Consider the following 16,536-nt stretch of genomic DNA (forward strand, 5'->3'; position numbering starts at 1 on the left):
TGTGAGTGTGTTAGAGTGTGTGTGTGTGTTAGTATTAGAGTGTGTGTTGGAGTGTGCGTGTTAGTGTTAGAGTGTGTGTCTGTTAGTGAGTGTGTATGTATGTTTGTCACTGAGTGTGTGTCTGTCAGTTAATGTGTGCGTGTGTGTCTTAAGCACTTACCTTTCTCCAGCGCCGGACTCCCTTGGCGCTGGGGATCTCTCCGCCCCGATCCGCCTCTCAGCTCCGAATGCGCATGCGTGGCAAGAGCCACGCGCGCATTCAAACCGCCCATAGGAAAGCATTACTCAATGCTTTCCTATGGACGTTCAGCGTCTTCTCACTGTGATTTTCACAGTGAGAAACGCAGAAAATCCTCTAGCGGCTGTCAATGAGACAGCCTCTAGAGGCTGGATTAACCCTCAGTGAAACATAGCAGTTTCTCTGAATCTGCTATGTTTTCAGCTGCAGGGTTAAAACTAGAGAGACCTGGCACCCAGACCACTTCATTGAGCTGATGTGATCTGGGTGTCTGTAGTGGTCCTTTAAGTGTATGTTTATGCATGCACTGGCGTACATAACGTGGTCGCAGGGGTCGCATCCCTGCGACCAGGTGCCCGCCGCCATGTGTTGCGGCCCCAGCCCGCGCAGAGTAAGCGCGCGCGGGGGGGGGGGGGGGGGGCACGGATCAGTTTTCGCACCGGGGCCCCATGGGTTGTGTGTACGCCACTGCCTCCGTTCTTACTAATATATATATTAAGAAATATAGAAATCCCCTGCACTCCAACTGAGTAAAAATATGTACCTGGTGCTCTGGTAGCTCAATTATAGAGGATATCAGGAAACCGGCACTCAAGGATTTCGTCAAAGTAATTTTACTGTGCAAAAAAAATCGCCGTTTCAGCTCCTCTTAGGGAGCTTTCATCAGGACATACAAAGTCATAATGTGAAAAATACACTTATACAGGGGACAAAATGAATTAACAATTAATTAAATGAGGTACTTACATACAGCTGATGATCAGGGGCTGCTCATTGCCGTTTGCCGCCACGGGTGTCACGTCCGGATTCATTTTAAAAACTCTCCTACTTAGAAACATTATCTACCATGCAGCCCTGATAATTAACTTATTCAGGCTAGAGTCATTTAAGATAAAGCAAAAAGGCTTACCTTAAATGTCCTCAGAGTGTGTTGGAGGTTGGTGAGAACACACTTGCAACAGATTCTGAGTGCACCTGGCAACAGTTAGTTGCTGCTGGGTAAACAGCCTCTCTAAGTCCTGGAAACCAATATCTTGACCCCGGAGAGAAAAAACAAAGATATTGGCGCCTGAATTTTAAAATCACATTACCCATGTCCTGCATTTTGTGATTCCACGGTGGAAATAAACATAACCTGTACGAGTGTTCCACCGCCACGACTTCCCAGCTAGTGCCCAAAAGCGCACCATCGTCTGCACGGCACCTGGCTCGGTATAGACGGAATTAATACAACCCGGGGAGCTACAGCCGTCTGGAGTGTTAACCCTGGCTGATCTCTGAAAAATGTATTTAAAAGAAGTAGAGCCTCCAGAGCCTCAGCCCTCTCACCATACTTCTAGGGAGAAAACCTGACCTGACACCAACCTCTGCCAGAGGCAGGCAAAGAACTGGGGATGTCTTGGATAGGAAGCAACTTATAAGGCCAAAGGTTAATTGGGGGAGGTCCTTGAAAAGTTTTGGAGATTGCCTGCCTGTTTTATCCCTCCAGATGAAATCCCAGTCGTAAAGCACTGCCTCTAATCTGAAGGGAAAAAACCTCTGCTAGTATAATACAATACTGATATAAGCAAATGGCTTTCCTAGTTAAAACGGTAAATAGTGATATGTTGCCACATCTATTGGTTTCAGTATTACATGAACCTTTTTCCTGTATTACTGAATCAAGCATACTTTCCCAGCCAATTACACTGTGTTCAGTGCTGGCCAACTGGCAAAACACAGCAATGATCACTGTAGCCTTGGGGAAATGCAAGAATACGATGCAGTCTCCCTTCAGCAGCTTGCATATCAAGAATCACTGTCGCCAAGTGTGATCACTCAACGGCATTAAAGCCAAGTGTAATCAAGACATGTAATGACATGTCCTAAGGTTGTGAAGGTGTTGAAGTTGTTTTTTGTGTAACAAGCCCCATTTATGTTCCATAACAAAACAATATTTGTATATTGGTAAATTGAATTATAAAGTGTTGTAGTACTGGGGATTGGATTTAGGTTTCTGTGTTTAATGTGCACGTACCTAATGGTCCAGCAATCTTGGGAGTCAGTGGCAGTACATTTGATACTCTTTGATTCACAGTATTTCCATATCCTCCATTTTGTTCCAGAAGCTATGGCATAAGAAAAAACATAAAATTATCTTATTTTACCAGAAAGTGCGATACAATACAAACATAATTAAACCTCAACATTTTTGTATATTTATTTTATATATGAAAATAATTATTTCTGTTGCCAAGACACCTGCAACTGTATAAAAATAAAAGGCACGGTGTGAAGAAGACATAACAGTAGGGTAAAAACAACCATTTAAAAGTTCATATAAGCAGTGAACATAGTGGAATAGAACATCATATCAATCATATAATTAGCTATATTGTTGGGAAGGAGTAACAAAGACAAAACAAAAGTAACAAAGACAAAAAAGAATGTGGAAGAGCAGAAAAGGAAGGAAAACAAGAGCGGGAATGGATGTGAGAGGGGCGTAAAGGCATGTCTATTACAGAATTATGAGAAAATGGTCTGTGAAATCTAGCCTCCCGACTAGGAAAATAACCAAGAACTGGGGGTCATTTGCCTTCAATGTGTGCCCAACATGAAAAAAAAAAGGAAGCCTATTCTATTGCTGTTATTACTTCAGTCCTCCACTAGTCCTAATTCCAGATGTGCTGAATATAGTGAAAGTATTCACTTTGTGTAGAGTTCCCCCAATATAATGGACGCAACCAGTCGTACTGGGTAAAAGCAGCAATCTGAACTTTATTAGGCCACACTCTGCTTTTTATGTAGTGCCCCTAGCATTGGGTTTCTAATACAAAATCACAGGGGTTTCCTTCCAACAAGCCATTGTGTTTGAGAGATAACGGAGTTTCAATTAATCTAATCAAATTACCTCTCAAATAGGAAAATGTACATTAAATTTTTACACATAACAAAAATACATGACAACAGCATCGGAAGCACACAAACATTATATTCCAGAATAGCCCAGATATGAGCGCATAACATATTCAAAAAGGGCTCAGACCGGTTTGGTAAAACAAAAGTTATGTTTGTGCATATATGAATTGGGTGCCTGGTAGAGGTGGTATTGTCAATTTCAACAGGGGTTAATTTGATTGAATGGGGGTGGGGGGTTGGGGGGGGAAATCACAGCTTACAACCTAAATTCCTCTTTGAAGCTGTGACCCAAGCAGAGCAACTCTGTAAGGTGTGAGAAGTCACACATAAGTGGCCTGGAAGTCTGGTTTCAGTATAAAATAATTTGCCATGTCTTGATTCCCTCTTAGATAAGGAGTCATTTGATATGAACAAGCCTTGTGTTCCAATATCATATCCAAAAGAGACATTAATACCTATCCACAGATTAATACTCAAGCCTCATTTTCATCATATTTCGAATGGGACAAGCACAATCTTCCAATCAAGCCTAAACATGATTTGCGAACAAGGAGACCCCACATGATCTGTTCGGTAACCGAACAGAAGGGAACAATTTCATTCGAATGCAGGGAAACATTAGAAGATATAAAGTATAATTAAGGGAACGAGGAGTCCCATCTCCCGCGACGCCAAGTGATCCTTATGTTATGGAAAATCTTTGCCTACATTTATTTTTTAATTTTAAAGTTGTTCACCAACTGTCTTAGGCTGGGAGCAACACACTGCCACGAGAGGGAAAGGAATAAACACCATGGCTGTCATAGGAAAATGTGACATTTTGAATATGGAGAAGGAGTGGGCATACGACTGAGCAACATGGCAGCTGTCTATGTCTGGGTTCCAGCAGGAGAATCAGGAATCAGGATTGCAAATACTACAAAGTCATGCTCATTGGCTGAGAGAGTCCTCTCAACCAAGGAACAGAGTCCTGCCTTGGCTCTGTGCTGGTCATGCTTTATTCTACAGGTAAACTGTCAGATTGAGATTACATTTTTTTGACATCTTATGTGAGATGGAGCGGTCCTTAAGGTGCCAATAACTCTCTGATACCACCCCAGTGTAAACAGTCAAATGGTTTGCCAATAGTTTGGCCTCTTGCCCATGGACTGGTGACTGCTACTTTCTGCCTCCTTGCAGCTGGAAACTATGTGTATAAAATTAAGCTCAGCTGTGCAGGGTTCAGCGCAATAGCTGAGAGCAATCAGCTGTTGCACAGCACTCATATCAAAATAGGAAAGGAAGAGAGTGTTGCCCAGCGTACTCAAAATGTTAGCAAACTGTCTGACTACTTATATAGGGAGGATGCAACTACAGCACAATTTAATGATCAATGTGCTTAGTGTGACCTACAAACAAATGATCTACCTTTCTTATTGGCTAACAATTTTGGAAATGCAAACCTTTGATCGTTGTTTCAAAATTCTGTTACTGCAATACAAAAGGATATTAAGGGTACTAAGAACATTTGTAATTTTATTTTTGCGGCACTAGGCTAATACCATTTATATTTAAACTTCAATGCTATTTATTTATATAATTATGTGATTTCACTTTTTTGACATCGCTCTATGATGTTCCCTTGCAGTTGTTCTACAAAACTCTGCGGGCGGTACTATGCGTGTAAAATGTGCATAAAAGCAGAGTGATTAAACCTTCAGTTCTTCTTCACCCTCAATCTAGAGTCCTGTCTCTTATTGGGGTAACCAGCTATATCATCTGCATGCTCCCTTGGATAATCACTTCTAAGCTCTTTTAACCCCTCAGAAATGTTGTCATGGCTTTAATAAGACATCTGAGGGAGGCCGTGGCCTATGTACCAACAACATATGTGTTATATAAGAATGGTGTGTAAGGGAAACATAAAATGTAAGTTATAAATATATATGTATATTACTGTGCAGGAAACCTATGATTGGTTGGATCAGTACGTGTGATTCAACCAGAGTATGCATGAAAAGGAATTAAAGCCTTATGTGTCATGGTTAACAACAAAGAAATGAGGCCTGTAACATAGGCTGATTTAATTATAATGAAATGGAAGCGTGGGAGTCCAATGATCCATACAGAAATGTTAGCTGGTTTCATGCCCTTGATGTAATAAGTGATACCTTAAAATAGCAATAAAAATGGTCTGTCTATTCAAACAAGCAACTAGTTTACCGAATGTATATACATGAAATGATTAAATGTAACTCACGAAACAGATCTATGTGAATACATAGCAGAATAACCGAATCTAGTATGAAGGGAACCAGAAGTTAGCATGAATAGCTTAAACGTATGCACTTTAATGCGAACAGCAATCGTGCATGAATATAACATGAATAAGTGTCGAACGGAAACACTACCGAAATGATAATTGTTAAAACAGTTTGCGCGAAATGATCGCTTCTCTAATACGCATGATTTAGCCGAACAATTTGTACGAAATGAAGCCGCGAGAAAGGCTATGGATGCGACTGTGCAGAGAAAACGGTAAAGCGAGGACCCGTGCTGTACCGTGCGCCGTGGGATCCGATCCTGGTGTGACTTACGGTTTAGGAGTCCCTGGGACACGATCTAAGACAAAAACCCGGGTAAGAAGCTGGACGGACGGAAAAGGCCTGCAAGAGGATTCCTGGACACAGCTTGCCGCGTAGAAACTCGTGGGTAAGAAAACCAAGATGGCGTCTGAGAGAACCCGGAAGTGGATCCTCATTCAACGCTGACCTCGAACGGTAAGGAGCAAGGTAAGGGGAGTGCCTTAAGAAGGCTAGGGGTAGCAAACCAGCACCTCCCACAAATCCAGGCAAAATTGCCTTAATACATACACATACATATATATAAATAATGAAGAAAAATACCGGCACTCTAGGTCTTCCAATGAATGTAGTTTTAATATTTCAATCCAATGTCAACGTTTCAGCCCTGGTTCAGGGCTTTCATCAGGACACACAAAGAGCATAAGACAAAATGACAAGCTTATATAGGACTGTATATCACACTAAATGCTTACCAGATCAGCTGTTCACAATTGTGCACGGAAACCGGCATCACTCCCTACATTGATGCGCATGCGTGTGACGTCAAGGACTCCCTCCCCGTCACTAATCAGCTGAGTATATCACGTGACGTGGCCACGGCAACCGAAATAACATTGCGGCTATAGACGGGACTATCGTGTTACGTTTGCAGTCGGGAGAAATTCTCCTCTCGTCTGTGAATTGTTAATTCAGCAGGGTGTCCTGGGGGGGGAAATCCTGAAGTCCGCAACTAAACAAATGTTTAGATAAGTGCTTCAGACATAGAAGTTCTTTCATAATGTGATCCCATTCTAAATAAAGGAGCCATATTTCTTACCCAGTAACTAAATCAAACGTCTGCAGTTAAATCTACAAAGTCAAATCAATATAAAGTATATTGAAAATCAAATCCATACAAGATATATTAAAAGTGTATGTGTATTGAAGGTGTGGATATGTAAAGCCACTGACAGCAATGTATAAAAAAAAAAGGATAAATAAATATAAATCAGTGAAGTCAAAACATTGTATTTGAAAGTGTGAATGTAAATGAATATAAGTCAGTGAAGACAAAAAAATATTAAATCACTAAATATGTGTAAAAGACTTATTAATAATATGAGAGATATCTAAGGTATTACATACTGAAGTGTCTAGTGCAGTATGTACCCTGTATATATATGGAAAGTGAGTATCTGTAAAATAGAAGTAAGGAAGTGTGCAGTGTAAAAGTGAATTATAAGGATTCAACTATGAGTATAGGGCACAAACTCTGTATAGTCTGAATAAAAAACAGGTTATTAACACGTAGAAACAATACGGCTTATAAATGTTGGTAATATATAGTCACACTATCCTGTGAATCAGCTGGGTAAGCGTTATAGGTGGATAACTAGTACATAATTGCATCACATAAATCATTTATATTAGAAATATTTACATTAAAAGAAATATTTACATTAAAATAAACTTTTACGAAGGAAGGGAAAAGGAATTATTTTTCACTAATTATAGGACTTATTTAATAGTGCTCATAAGAATGGGCTGAATGAACATTTTTCATTCAGACCTTTAGGGGACAATGTATCCAGTTCCACTGTCCAGTATGTTTCTCGCTGTAGCAAGAGTCTTGCTCTGTCCCCACCTCTAGCCATCTCTGGGACATGGTCAATGGCCAGACATCTCAAAGTGGAGAGTTGATGTTGTTTCTCCAAAAAGTGTCTGGCCACATGTTTGTCTGTCTTGCCATCACGATAGGCTAGGCGGATGCTTGACATGTGGCCTCTGATTTTCTCGCACAGTGCTGTCTCTGTTTTTCCTATATAGCTTAGTCCACATGGACATGTAAGCTTATAGATCACAAATTCTGTGCGACAGTGTATCCTATGGGCTATTTTGTATACTTTACCCGTGTGTGGGTGGGAAAAGGTTTTAGCCGGTATAATATGGCCGCAGGTCACACACCCCAAGCATCTCACACAGCCGTTGTTCTTAAACTTTGTTGTTCTCGGGTTGTAACAATGAACCGGATCCGTCTTTACCAGTATATCTCTCAAGTTCTTATTTCTCTTGAAGCAGAACATTGGTAATTGTTTAAATTGTTCCGGTAGTGTTTGGTCCTGTTGCAAAATATTCCAATTACGTTTGATCGATTTTGTAATTTCTTGACTCGCTGTATGTAATTTCATAGGAAATACCAGTCTCATGTTGCCATATTACTTTGGACTTGTTATCTGCCTGTAATGATGTACTCTGGCCTTCTGTAGGGCTTGGTCTAAATCTGTATGTTTGTAGCCTCTTGTTGAAAATTTTGAATACATAGTCTTCAATTGTTCCTCACATTGATCACTCTGGGAATTGTTCCGACACACCCGTAGAAATTGAGAGAATGGAAGTGAATTTTTAAGCGATTTAGGATGGAAACTATCGTGATGTAGTAAAGTATTACAATCAGTTGTCTTCGTATATAGTCTGTATTCCAATTTGTGGTTAACAACCATCAGTTCGAAATCCAAAAATTGTATGCGTTCCTCCTCAATCTGTGAGGTCACTTTTATTGGGGTAGATAAATTGTTGATATATTCGACCAACGTCTGGGCTTCATCTTTAGATCCCTTCCATTAGATCAAAATGTCATCAATATATCTATAAAATCTCATTATCTGTTCTCTAAATTGTGTAAGGATATATCGTTGTTCAAAGTCATACATGTATGCGTTAGCATACATGGGGGCCATGGCGGCCCCCATAGATGTGCCGGAGATCTGGAGGAACCATTGGGATTTGAAACAAAAATAGTTGTTACTCAGTGTCAATGATAAGAGTTCCATGATAAACTCTATTGGAGGTCCTTGATAATATGGTGTAAGTAGCTCCCTCATCGTCTCAACACCCTTCTCATGCGGTATAACCGTATAGAGACTGTTGACGTCCATGGTTATCAAAAGGCCATTAAATTCTTCAATTGAATTTAGATCAGTAAGGAGACTGTTCGTGTCCTTGAGACATGTAGGAATAGCTGTAACTGGTAATTTGAATAGGTGGTCCAAATATTTTGCAATGGGTTCTAATATACCATTTATTGCCGACACGATTGGTCTCCCTGGTGGATTAGTGGGATGCTTGTGTATTTTTGGCAGTGTATATAACATCGGTGTACGGGGATGTTCTTTGTGGAGATATTCAAACAGATCCATATCGATATATCCTGCTCTTAGCCCCATCAGAAGTGTATCTTCAATCTTACGGGCAATGTTGGTAGTAGGGTCACCATCCAGACTTAAATAAGTATTATGCTGTCCTAGTTGTTGTATTTCATGAGCGTAGTTCTTGTAATTCATAACTACGATACCACCCCTTTTGTCCGCGGAGCGGATCACAATGGTGGGGTCTGTGGCTAATTTACATACAATTTCATGTTGTTCTTTAGAGAAATTGCTAAATTGTGACTTATGTTTAGTCATAACTTTGTTTCATTTTTTATCGTAGACAAAAACGTTTTTATAGTCGGCTGGTTTGAAAAAGGATCGAACTGACTAGGTCTCTTGAATTGATGTTTATTAGCAAGGGAATCCGGACCTTTACTTTGTGTATTGATCTTATTAAAGTAATCCTTAAGTCTTAATGAGCGGCCAAACTTAAATAGCTCCACTTGCCATTCAAATTTGTTTGGAGTTCTTGTAGGGATAAACGAAAGTCCCTTGTTGAGAACATCAATTTCTTTCTGATTTAGTGTACGGTCCGATAGATTGAATATAGGGACTATTTCCGCACTGGTGGTTTTTTGGGTCCAGTGGGTCCTTCCCTTTTGTCCTCTTCTTGTGACTGTTCTTTGTCGTTTCTGTTTCTGTTTCTTGTAGAGATTCTCTGGGGCTGTATCACTTCTAGTGGCCTCTCCTTCTCTAAAAAATGAGCTGGTTGTGATGGACGATGGCCTTCCCCTTCTGATGCCGATTCACCTGATGTGATGTCTATGGTAGCAATATGTGGCTTGAGTATTCTTTTTCTGAATCTTCTAGGGCGATTTTGATGTTCTCCCGTTAGCCATCTGTAGACATAATGTTCCGTGTAATCTTGTTGTACTTTCTCCATTTTCTGTCTTTTGAACTTGATAAGCTGGTTTTTATATTTAAGTGTTTCTTCACTTAATTTCAACTGTAAACTAGTGCCTTCTTGTGTGTTCAAAAGGATAGCTTGTTCGCTTTCAAGTTGTTGTATTTTTGTCCGGATTTCTATCAAGTCTTCCCTGACGTCCTGTATTGTAATAAGCATTAAATCAAGCGAGCACTTATTTAACACTGATGTCCAGGCTTTGCATACTTTGGATTTAGATCTGCCAATCGTAGGTATATTGTGAACCCGGAAGCCTCTCGGTATCTGCTTGGCTCTATGGTAATCGGATAAAAACAATCCGTGTAGGTCCAAGTCTACTTCCTTCTTTTTCAATTTGAGTAATTTGAAGTATACATCTTTAAGAGTAGTTGTAGTGGGTAATGAGAGGCTGGTCGTTTCCCATAGTATCTCTTGAGCTTCCTCAGCTGAAAATTGGAGGGTGGTTGCTTGTACTCCACATGCTCATGTAGAGAGTCCTCCATCTTGGTCCAAACAAAATTTAGTAAAGAGTCCTAATATCTCCCTCACGTAATGAAAAAAGTATAAAAAGTTATCCACTTCTTCCGGTATAAAACATTATACTTTATTGATATACATTAAAATTCAAAAATGAAAAGTGGTAACTATTTCTTTAAGAAATAAAAAACAATGCAAAAAATATGCACTAAAGTGTCCCAAATATAGCCACGTTCCCTCCACCAGGGAATAATATGGTTTCAAATTAGTGGGTGCATAGAAAAGGTGCTAGCCAGTAGCCCAAAATCTAGTCAAACAAAAAACCCTTGCACTCCAACACAAAAAGCTTTATGGCCTGGTGCCCATTAAAAAAATAATATATAATGAAGAAAAATACCGGCACTCTAGGTCTTCCAATGAATGTAGTTTTAATTTTTCAATCCAATGTCAACGTTTCAGTTATATATATATATATATATATATATATATATATATATATATATATATATATATATACACACACACATACATACACATAGACTGTCTAAGTGTATTTTAATATTAATTTATACATAATTGTATATATTAATATTAAAATACACGTAGAATGAAATCGATTATGTATCTATAATATAAAACATGCAAATACGGGGGCGGGGCCGGACCGCCATGCCGAGCGGACGCACAGAGGAATAGCTCCCGACAATTTACCCAGTTTTAGCCCTTAAAAACGGCATCATCCTTACCCAGCAACTGGTAGCTGAGGCGACCCTGGTCCTGGGGAGAGGCTTGCCGTGAGGTTTCAGTCCCTCGGTGCCTCGGTGAATAAGATGGAGACCGCTCGGGAAGTGAGTGGGGTGGATGGCCGCTGCCAAGCTATCCTGCCCACCAGTGGTACGGCAGAACCGAGAAGCTAGGCGGGTCTGGCCCTGTTTCCTCCCCCCCCCCCCTCCCCGGGCCAGCGGGGGTGATCCCGGTCCCCACCCTGTGACCCACCGGAGTGCCACAAAATTGTCGAGGGTCCGCTTCCAAAATGGCGGAGACCGCATGGCAGGCAACTCTGGCATGGGAGCAGCCGGACGCATCCCCCTCTCCTGATACTACACAGGCGGACTGCGGAGCCTGAACGAGCAGGAGCAGGCAATTAAGTACCAAGGTACCACAAGCCAGGGAGGTGCAGCACTACTGCCCGCAACATCAGAGGGTACTAATCTCACCATGGGACAATGCTTTGAGGCCCTGGATTACCCTACTGTGCCACTTAACTTCCCGCAGAGGGGCAGACACAAACTGCCTGCCAACCCAAAGTCCCCATGTTGGGACTCTCCCCCTGTACAAGACAAGCATCAGGCTGGTCAGCAAATGCCCCCAGGTGAGAAAAATTGTATCCCTACACAGACGCCTAATGGGACTGCATTTACCACCACAGTCATCACACCGCTCGTCCCACTATAGCAGACCGCACTGCATACAGCCGATTCGCCTGGCATGCCGACAAGGACGCTTGACTAGCTGCACTGGCCCAACATGGGGTGGACACTCTGCACAGCAAAGCATACTCTCAATGTTAACACTGCTTTTATGTCTTGCTCTTTGTTTTTAAGCTACCCACACCTTAAAGCTAGCTTCACAAGCCGTTTTCTTTTTCGCAACGTATTGTTAAGCTTGGACATAAGTCTTACATAGATAACTCATGTACTCGTAACGTTAAGCTTGGTTATATATGTTAAAAATGTGCAAATAACTCATGCCACTGCCTAAACTGAATGCATATGCAAATGAACGCTGTTGTGGTGTATTGACAATGCTTGTACCTACCTGCACAATAAAAAAAATAATAAAAAAAAACATGCAAATACGTAAAGAATAAAATAAAAAATATATATGTTTAATTTCGTTCTAACTGTATTTTAAAATATATATATATATATATATATATATTGATATCAAAATATACGTAGAACGAAATATATATCTATATAATTCTCGGACAGTTCAGATAATGTATCACAGCAATCCTCCATGGGGAAGCAGGGATGGACCTTGCCAATTACTATTGGCAGGTACCACTCAGTCACTGGCACTTAGGATCACGATCAAGCCCCCCTAGAGCTGTTCGCAGCCCGCGGAATAGGTATTCCATTGGAGGCTATGTTTTGTTTAGACCCGTTGCCTGGCAACGACGCACACGCGTCATCACACGCAGTCACGTGGTGGCACAGAATCACTTCCGGGTTTCGGATTTTCGAGCGGGAGCTTTGTTCACACACACCGTTTAGGTAAGTGATTATTAGTAAACACCTATATATATGCATGGTTGTACACTGTAAGATTGATCTTGAAAAAGACCCTATAGGGGTCGAAACGTCGATTTATGATATTTTCACATGGAATTCACTTCTTAAAAATAAAGTAAGTTACTGAAAAAAGTCCTGTGAGTGCACCTTATTATCACATTGGAATATATATATATATATATATATATATATATATATATATATATATATATATATATATATATATATAAAAATATATGAAAATGTATCCATACTTACCGTAATTTTCTTTTCCTGGTCATAGGCCATGGCAGCACAACAATGGGTTAGCTCCTCCCTCTCCTCCTCCCTATCCCTAATTAGACAGGAACTAATTTAAAATAAAGGTGTAAATACCCCCTCCCACCATCTCCTCCCTCAGTCTTGTTAACAGCAATATCCCTGGGCGGGATCTTTATGCTGCCATGGCCTATGACCAGGAAAAGAAAATTACTGTAAGTATGGATTCATTTTCCTCTTTCCTGGCCATATCCATGGCAGCACAACAATGGGTAATACCCAAGCAATAACTAAGGGAGGAAAAAAAAATAAAAAATAATACAGACTCAAAATTTCAGAAATGCCAGTATATTAGAAAACCACACGTGAAACAACGGACATAAACTTATGCAGAGTTGGATGCAGAAAGAACAGTTTTGCCAAATTGGTCTAATTGGCTGACTTTTACGTCAATCTGGTAATGTCTTATGAAAGTGTTTGTGGAGGACCAAGTGGCCACTTTGCAAATAAGTTCTGGTGAAACTTTAGCTGCTGCTGCCCAAGAAGAGGAAAGGGACCTTGTAGAATGAGCCTTGAGTCCTTCTGTGATTTTCATATTTGATGCCTTGTAAGCTTGTATGATGGCTGCTATTATCCACATGCTGATGGCTACTTTAGAAGCTTGAAGCCCTCTTCTTGGACCGTTAGGAATGATGAACAGTGTAAGGAAACCACGTCTAACCAAACCTCTTTGGGTAGTTTCCTCCCGAAGCCCTAGAGTCTAATGCAGATCGACCTCCGTTCGGTAGTCCCAAGGAACGAAATCCATACGAAATACAAATAGCTTTACAAGATAATTCCCTTAATAAAGCATACGGATTCCAAATAACAGTCAGAGTCCAGGATCAGGATACAAGTAGAACTAAGCTTTATTCACATGCATCGCTTTTTATGCAGGTCCCCATGCAAGGGGACATCCCACAGGGAGGAGTAACATTTATCCAATCCTGTACAGTAGAAATATAAAACACGCCCAACATAAACATAGTTCCCTCCCCTAGCCCTGGAGATAATCAGGTCTGATACAGTAACAACCTAATTATTATTATTATTATTAACAGGGGTTCGCAAAAACCATGGAAGTCCTTTGTTCACCGTTCACCGTGGGTGGGCTGCCCAAAATAGTTCCATAGGTTCGTGGGGTTTTGCCGGTCACATTAGAAAAAGGAGAAAAACGTATATAAGTACTAACCGAATTCCCCTGGCTCTTAGCAGCGATTGTTCCCCTCATTCGTATACACAAATGTACCGAATAGCGCTTTTCTAGCTAGTCGGTACATATAGTTCCAGCGTTCGTACGTTTGGGACCGGTGTTCGGGAAGTCGAGTGTCCGATTTTAGTTCCAGACACTCGACGACCATTGTTTGACTGAAAAAAGATGGCCGCAGTTTTCTCTGCCACGTGGCGTTCGGCAGTACGAACGCTGGGCGCACACTTCGAGGGTGAAAGTGATGCCGGCTTTGAAGTTAAGTGAGCCAGGGGTGGTCTTTGTTCGGCAGTTCCATCTGCCGATTGAAAACATACAGAAATAGCAAGAAACAGGCCAAAATACCGAATAACATAGTCATTTCTTCACAAACAGTTTTTGAGAGGTACGCCAAGCAGATGATCTTTGTAAATAAATAGACAGACATCTCACCAGATCTAAGGAAGAAGGCTTGGGTTCTGACTCACTTTCAGGTTCTTCAGTCTGAAGAGATGGGAGTACTATCTCCTCGTTGATGTGAAATGCTGAGACCACCTTAGGTCGAAATTCAGGAATAGTCCTCAGGATCACTCTGTCTTTGTGAAACACTGTAAAAGGCTCTTTGGTGATAGGGCATGGAGCTCCGACACCCTTCTACCTGAGGCTAAGGCTACCAACAGAACTGTGTTTATGGTAAGAAAATGAGGAGAGACTGATTCTAGTGGTTCAAAGGGAGGACTGCTCAGAGCTTTTAATACCAGCGGTAGGTCCCATGGAGGAGCAAATGGCTTGATAGGAGGCTTTATAACAGCTACGCTCAAAACGTGGTCATCAGGAACAAACCGCCTTAGAATAGCCCCATTTCCCTCACCCCTATATCCAATAACTGACAACCCACTTCTACCAATAGATACACCTCGTTGGACACAACAAATACATGAGACACCCTCATATCTATCACTACAGGACGTCACCCAAAACGAAGCGATCAAGAACATACGAGACATTCTCCCTGACTCCACCCTCACAAGCACACATCACCTGTTCCACAATCAAATCTGCCACTTTGTCCGACACCTCTCTCTTCTCCCTAGAGGAGCAAGAGACCTTACGCAATTCGAAAGTTTATGTCAAACACACCCATTAAAGAAAAAAACCTTGTCGACAATGTATAAATTACTACAGTCAAAACAACCCGACACACTCCCAACATATATCAACAAATGGTCTGCAGAATTGCCGATTTCACTTTCTAACTCCCAATGGCAACAAATTATCAGTAGGATACACACCACATCTCAGAATCTAGCGACTCAAGAAAGTAACTACAAGAGGCTGACTCGTTGGCACTACACCCCGGCAAAACTTAACCTTATGCACAAGGACTTCATAGACAAATGCTGGAGATGTACGCTTCCTAACGCTCACTCATCACACATGTGGTGGTCTTGCTCAGTTATTTCTAAATTCTGGCTACGCATCCACTCACTAACAGAACTTATAACGGACGTACAGTATCCTTATGCCCCAGAATATATGCTGTTCCTGCTGCCCCCTTCAAACAGCAACACGAGGAAACTAAACCTTATCTTACTTACACACTTGTTGATAGCGGCAAATCTCATGATTCCTATTCACTGGAAACAAGCTGAGGCCCCAACCATTAGAGAATGGATCCACAAAGTAGAAAACATTAGGCAGATGGAAGAAATTTTGTCCGCCTACCGCAGAAACATGACCACACACACGCAGATATGGGAAAAGTGGGTTACATTCCTAGCTGAAGGAACCACTTCTCAGTCAGTATTACCCTAAGAAAAACCTAAGACCTCGGACTCCTGTCCGAAACGTGTTAAATGACTAATATGACCTTTACCTTCTCGAAATACACTTTCTATTTAAAGGCTAAGTTAATCTATTAATCTATAATCTCGCAATCTAACACTTAATCAATTGCAAACTATTGACTAACACACAGAAACATCACGCCGACTGCAAACCTACCTTTTTAGACGTCTATACGACTTAACCAAGTTTGTTGTGAATTGATACACATTTTTAATACAGTCATCTGTACTTTCTTTTTACTTTTTTTTATGTAATGTATGTTATCCACATAATGTAATTTCGATAAATTTGTGACACGTCTTTACATTTCCGACTAGACCTGCCAAATGTATCTTTTCATTTGTAATCTTCTCAATTGTAATGTACAACATATATATAACGAATAAAAATAATTTTGAAACATAAAAAAAAAAAAGATAGGAGGCTTTATCTTTAATACCGCTGACATGAACCTGGTCACATCCTTGTCTAAAGCCCATCTGTGATCCATTAGGGAGCCTAAATATGCACTTTAAGGGTGTTGTAGCTTAACCCTTTGTCAAGACCTAGTTGTAGGAAATCCAGAATATCTGTAGTAGAGATTGACTGAATCTTAAATTTGCTTAGATGTTGCCCAAGAGAAAAAAACATCCCAGATTCTGTAGTACGTGGTGGATGTGG

At 40.9% G+C, this 16,536-nt stretch overlaps 1 protein-coding gene across 2 annotated transcripts in view; it reads right to left on the reverse strand.

Annotated features, from left to right (window-relative positions):
• Positions 1-16,536, reverse strand: part of GAK (cyclin G associated kinase) — a 621,278-nt gene that overhangs the window by 489,364 nt on the left and 115,378 nt on the right. For both annotated transcript variants that reach the window (XM_063455510.1, XM_063455509.1), the window contains exon 10: positions 2,256-2,346. In XM_063455510.1, coding sequence (XP_063311580.1) covers positions 2,256-2,346 — 91 coding nt within the window. The remainder of the gene's footprint in view (positions 1-2,255; positions 2,347-16,536) is intronic.

This window comes from Pelobates fuscus, chromosome 5 (assembly GCF_036172605.1).
Source record: "Pelobates fuscus isolate aPelFus1 chromosome 5, aPelFus1.pri, whole genome shotgun sequence".
NCBI lineage: Eukaryota > Metazoa > Chordata > Amphibia > Anura > Pelobatidae > Pelobates > Pelobates fuscus.